Here is a 6,489-nt window from a genome sequence, read left to right on the forward strand (position 1 = left end):
AACATTTGCATTTATTTGTATTACTGGGTCAGGAGGTGCAAAAGCGCCATGCTACCTGTAAAGTAAACACAGACGATTTCCTTCGTTAATCCTAGAATCTGCAGGCTTCCCAATGTCAAAAGTGTATATATATATGTTGGTATAGCCATGGATTAATGTTAAAAATCATTTCAAGTGGATGTTCACAGAATAAGGGATCTAGTGCTGTGTAGGTCAGGTTTGATGACAGTTCGACCCAGCCTCTTTCTTGCCTTAGTGCCCCGTTTTCGTCACTCCCTTCCCTCCATGCGCGCAACAGACAGTCCCAGTGTCCCACATCCACCCCATGCGTTCCAGTTGGAAACATATCTCCAGTCCACGCCGACACTTCCATCCATTCCGCGCCGTCGTCAGAACACACGTCGACTAGAACACTACTTGTGTGAGTGTGTGTGTGTGTTTGTACGAGAGAGTGAGAGAGAGAGAGAGAGTTTGTGAGATCGGAAACGCATGCGCATCTTTCTCGTTTCATAAGCTGCTGGCCCCGCACCGTTCTAGGGAAGGGAAAGGTTTCTGTTCTGTCCCCGGCACGGCAGTAGTTGAAACCCGGAGATCATTTTAGAATCTAGTCGCAAAAGTATACTCTCATTCCGTGATGTCCTTTCTCATGTCCTCGCTGTTTGTAAAGAAACGATGGTTTGTACTGATGTGATTTTATAGTAAGTTTCCCAGACGGATCTCTCTCGGGCAAGCATATTTATTAGATCGAGCGAGAAACCGCGCTGATTCTTGCGTGCTGTCGTGAGCAAGAACTAAAAGTTTAGCGTCAACACGTTAAAAAGAAAAAAAAGAAGAGAAAACATGAACTCAAGACAAAAACAGAGGTAGAAAAGAAAACAAAAAGAAATAATATATTCACACATGAAGATCGAACTTCAGTCTTGCGCATAGTTTTAGTTCCGTTGCATCAGTTTGACATTGACACAATTAGCCTGGAACAATTTAACTGACCCGACGAAAGAAAAAAAAAATTGTGTATCTTCTCTTGCTTGTGCGATCAAAACATGTGTGTGGTTGTTTACGTCTTAAGACAACATTTCTGTGTGTGTGTTAGCAAGTGCGTTTTTTGTGTGTGTTAAAATTGAAAAGTGTTTTCTTTTTTAAAAAAAATACAATTTAAAAAGCACAGAACGAGAAATAGTTACAAAATTAAAGAATATCTTAAAATATTTTTTTTTACATCCATTTTCTGTGTATAACTAAAAAGAAAGAATCATGTCTATTATAATCTGTGAAACATATTTCATCCGATAAAAAAGTGTATTTGTGGGTCAAACTAGTATATGTAACTTCAATATTAAGAAAAAAAAACATTATGTTGTTCACTACGTTAATGGACAGAAAACATCAAACTAAAACATTATAGAACGTAGATAAAGAACACAAAGTTACAAGAAATGATAAGCAACTAATCAGAAATGTAGTTCGTTTTTTCAAATCTTAAATCGTTTTTAAAGGGGTCCCCCTTCCCATTTTGAATTTTTCTTAACCATAAAAAAAAAATAACACCACAATTAAGAATTTAATTTTTTTGGCCCTAAACAACATTATTAACTTTCAATTGTTATAATACAAGAAAAAAAAGGTTAAAAAATAACTTCAAGTATCAATATGGACTGGATAACTGAAAACACATACAAACGTATTTTCTAACAAATAACAAACAAAAGAATAAACAATGTAATAGTTATATATCGTATATATGTATAAATTTCGAAGTGCAACGAAATCAACTGGATGATGTGATTCTCATAGTTGAAAAAAAAAACGTGCCCTTATATAGCTTCTAAATTTTATTTTTTCATTCAATTGCTGATCTTGGAAAAAGATTTTTTTATGTATGTGAATCATCATCAAGTAATTGTTACACTACTTCTTATGGTTAAATTCTAATAACCGTTGTTGTCAGGGAATTCTTATGGTTTTTGTCACTTCCCGCCAAACAATTTGTTTTTGCATGTGTATGCCTATTTATAAAATCTTCTAAATGTGTACGTGTGCTATTTGTACATTTGTATAGGAACGTAACGTATAGTTTTTTCCTTGTGTGTGTGTGTGTGTGTTTGGTAGTCAAAAAAGTTAGTCATTTTTTTATATAGAAATAATACACAAGACGCTTAAATTATAAATATATATACGTTTTACGTAACGTGTATATAAATATACTTAGGGAGCGTCGAATTTTGTACATGTTTTTTATACATTTTTAGTTAATACAAAAGAAGAAAATATTTTTTTTTGTTCTTTGGAATGAAAAATTATCGTTCAGAATTCTCCGGGGGTGAGTAGAATTGAAATACTTTCTCTCCGTAATTGAGGATTTGTTCTCGGGCGAAACGGGTATCAGTCTTTAGAGGTTTTCTGACCGCCTGGCGAGTAGTTTATTTTTCTTAAAAAAATAACAACTCTACGGGCAATTCGTAATTATATATGCAATCAATTTATTTTTTAATAAAATCCTTTCTCAAACTAGATTTATTTCATTTTTTGTAAAAAGAAGCTGAATTCATATATATATATATATTTGAACGATATATATACATAAGTAAGTTTGCGATATTGTTCTTACCTTGTAATGTGTATTGTTGAAGATAAATAAAATTGAAGAAAAAACACTGATCGGTAAAAACGGGTACTACATCAGTAAGAAACATATATGTAAGTTTCATTCCTAAATAAACAAGTAAAAAAAAAAAGCTTACACATACAGCACTTCCGTAACCCAGAATTAGATTGGTTAACCCTTTTTAACTTCATAACTGTACCAAGCTACCTCCTGAAAAAAGAAAAGACGATTTCGTTGTGACAAATATATTTTCTGTGCTAATATAGTTGTGAAAAACAATAAATACACACACACACACATACGAAAATACTTTATTTACAAATATATAACAAAACTAAATTTATTGTAGAATATCAAAAAGTTCATTATTTAAAAAAATCCAACAGATTATCTTTAGGGAGTAATATTCTTTTTAAAATACACTCATATTAGATTGGAGTTCTTGAAATCTGTAACTCAATATTTTTTTTCATAATCTATAACTAAAAACATCTTGCACAATTTCTAAAGAAAGAATTCTGTAACTTATTGCGTCACACTTAATTTTAAGATTACATGTAATTTTTTTTTCATAATTGTTATATTTCCTTTATACCATTCACGTTGTGGTACTGGAACATCATTTTCTTTCGTTCCAAAATTTGATCAAAAATTGAATTGAAAACAATAACGAAAAATTGTCATATACAATTTTGTCATAAAAACAAAGGTACCAAAATTTTAATTATAATTCGTAGTAATTCTCAAGAAAGAAAAAAAATTATCAATATTAGAAATTTAAATTTTGTGAATTTTTCAGAATATCTTTTCTCATTGCTCAAGAAAATTATTCATATTTACCAACTGTACAACTATAATAAAGAAAAAGCTTTTCTTTGTTTCAACGTAAATATTTTTGTTTTTTAAAATCAACACTTTCACAGATCAAATTCAAAAATTTCGTTCGCTGTTTCCCACTAAATAGGCATACCCATCAAAAAGAAATATACAAACACTTTGTCAATTGTTTGTCTTGTTTTTTTCTAGTTGGTTAGACATGATCCAACAAATGCATCACGGTTGTTTGTTTGTAAATTTAATAAGAAACTATTCTTTGCTACAGAAGTCAGAAAAGTTCATTACGAAAACAAGACACTATGCACTAAATGAAGTGATTACTCCAGTTGTTAAGTGTTTTTACAAGGATGATGATAGTATATGTTGTGCGAAACAAACATACTGTGATTAAAGTGTTGGGCGATTTGTTTCTGGTCGGTATTTATTCCCACTGAGTGATTTTTTTTTCTTGAAAGACAAATTTGGTTTCTGAAGTTACGTGGAGAAAACAAAAAGAACATTTTTTTTAGTGAACCGTAGTAAAATAATATTGCGGTTAAAAAATAAAGTGAATACTTACGTTTACGTGAAAGAAGAAGAAGAAATATAAATACAAGCACCACAACGCAATACTATTATTTGACGCAACAATAAAAGTTGAAAGAAAAAACAATACTATTCACTTTAATTGTTAACGTTTTTTAACAAACTATTCATCATTTGTTTACTTATTTATTTTTCTTCAAACAAATCATTTTTTTATGTGTATACGTATTTAATATTACGTAAATAACGAAAGTGACTTAGAGACTGTTAATGTGAAGAAGAGAAATATAATATAGTATGAATATTTTTTGTAATAAGGTTAGGACAAAAACTATTTCTACAATATACACAAAAACACACATTCTGTCACACACACAAATATAAAATAAACGTCAGACAGTTTTACGTGCTAATAATAAAAAGCGTTTTCGGGGGAGAAGAAGCATGGCGGACATTTTTGAAATTGAAGATACCAACAGCACCAATTTCCTTTTTGATTTAGACACAGAAGAAATCAACGTAATTGATTACATTTTTACTAATTATAGCAACAACACCAATGTTAGTTATGACACCAATGGAACATATATTATTTATCCGGACGGGTTCTTGTACCCCAGTGGTTATTCTATCCCTCACATTATTATTGCATCTATAGTGGTGACTTTACTTATGATTGTTGTAGTGGTGGGTAATATGTTGGTAATTATTGCAATTGCCACAGAGAAGGCGTTGAAGAACATCCAAAATTGGTTCATCGCATCATTGGCGGTGGCGGACTTCTTCCTTGGTCTTGTTATAATGCCCTTCTCGTTAGCTAACGAACTAATGGGCTATTGGATCTTCGGTAATTGGTGGTGTGACATTCATTCTGCGATGGATGTTCTACTGTGTACTGCTTCCATCATGAACCTCTGCCTAATAAGTTTAGATCGTTACTGGTCGATTACGCAAGCAGTGGATTATCTGAAGAAACGCACTCCTGCAAGAGCCGCCATCATGATTACCCTGGTTTGGATTCTTAGCGGGCTTATCTGCATCCCTCCTCTGTTGGGCTGGAAAGTGGAGCGACCTGAACAACAGGAATTCCCGAAATGCGAGGTAAGTACCATTATGCAAAGATAAAATACTTTTTAAGACATTACTTGGGTTACCATATGCCTCGTTTTGACCAGGACAGCCCTAATTTGAAGTATCTTTTACTAGTGACGTAACTAGGGGGAGGAAACAAATGGGACTTGGGAGGCGCAAAACTGAACAAATATTTATTTTCACTATAAGGCAAGGAAAAAGTATTTTAAGCAAACTAAAGACCACAAAAAATTACTCCACAAACTTATCCTCCTCGACCTTAGGATCATATCCGTAGAGCATAAGTTAGCTTCAAAGTTGTCTTTTGAGGGCATTGTATATAAGCCTGCCATACGTCCCGTAAAAAACGGGGCAGTCCCGATTTTGGATCCTAATGTCCCGCGTCCCCGTAAATGTACTCAAGACAGGCCAATGCCCCGTATTTTAATCCCGTCTCATTTCTGGTATTCGCTTATTCGAAAAGTGAAAAGTCAAAAATTCTTATATTGGCTGCGAATCATGTAATTAGTGAATGAACCATAAGCTGTAACATGAACAGCTTCGAGCAAGTTATCACACCATCCTCTCCGATTTGATAGACAGCAAGCTAATAGACTCGCATCGCAGAGTTCCAGTTGCAATCAGCAGTCAAGGGGATCTGCAATCTTTGATAAAGTGCACGAGCTGAGCTGTCGTTGATAATTCATTGCAAGTGTTCCAATTTTATATCAACAAGAATGCCTAAACTGAAGTGCAAGTTATCTTTCAGTTTGAATAAAAAAAAAAAAAAAAAAAGCAACAAAGTTGAACTATGAAATAGTCTGCAAAATTTGCAATGCTACTTTTTCCATTGCACGGATACTCTCCAACACACACACACACACAAAAAAAAAAAATCAAATATATAAGATGTCTTTAAGTGTTTCTACATCTCCAAGCACAGGGAAGATGAGTGACTTTTTCTCCAGCAAGATATTAAACAAGTTAAAAAGAATTATAAATAATATTTCTGAGAGGGTAGGGACACAGAATTGTGTTTTGTCTAGGGCTTAGAAATATGTAATTTCAGCCCTGACAATTACACACGACGCAAGAAAAAAAATCAGCTAAATTTTCATCAGATTAATCTGACAAATGTAATTTTAGCAAATACAGTGATGTAAATAAATATTGCTACAGGCGCGAAGAATATTAAAGGTATCACTGATTTAAATAAAACGAGATTATTTGCATATTATTTTCCCGTAAAGTGTTTTTATAACACGTCATCTTGAGCTTTTAAGGCGATTCTTTTGTAGTTGGATTGTAGAAATCTTCACTCCATACAATCAATTGCAGAGAACGAAGAGAGAAAAGTAGCTGCAGCTTAGGGAACTTTTGCCTATTAAACTGTTTTTTCAGGGGCGGATCCAGGACTGACTTGTGGGGGCAGGTGGGTTGTAATGCTGCTA

The 6,489-nt window shown here is 33.3% G+C and overlaps 1 protein-coding gene across 1 annotated transcript; it reads left to right on the plus strand.

The window, feature by feature from the left end:
- The first annotated feature begins 445 nt into the window (after nucleotides 1-445).
- Nucleotides 446-5,092, plus strand: LOC145666273 (alpha-2A adrenergic receptor-like). The gene has a single exon (XM_081733336.1). The coding sequence runs from the start codon at nucleotides 4,412-4,414 to the stop codon at nucleotides 5,090-5,092; it is 681 nt and encodes a 226-aa protein (XP_081589462.1). The 5' UTR covers nucleotides 446-4,411.
- The last annotated feature ends 1,397 nt before the right edge of the window (nucleotides 5,093-6,489 follow it).

This window comes from Thermobia domestica, chromosome 12 (genome assembly GCF_964235325.1).
Source record: "Thermobia domestica chromosome 12, izTheDome1.hap1.1, whole genome shotgun sequence".
Lineage (NCBI taxonomy): Eukaryota > Metazoa > Arthropoda > Insecta > Zygentoma > Lepismatidae > Thermobia > Thermobia domestica.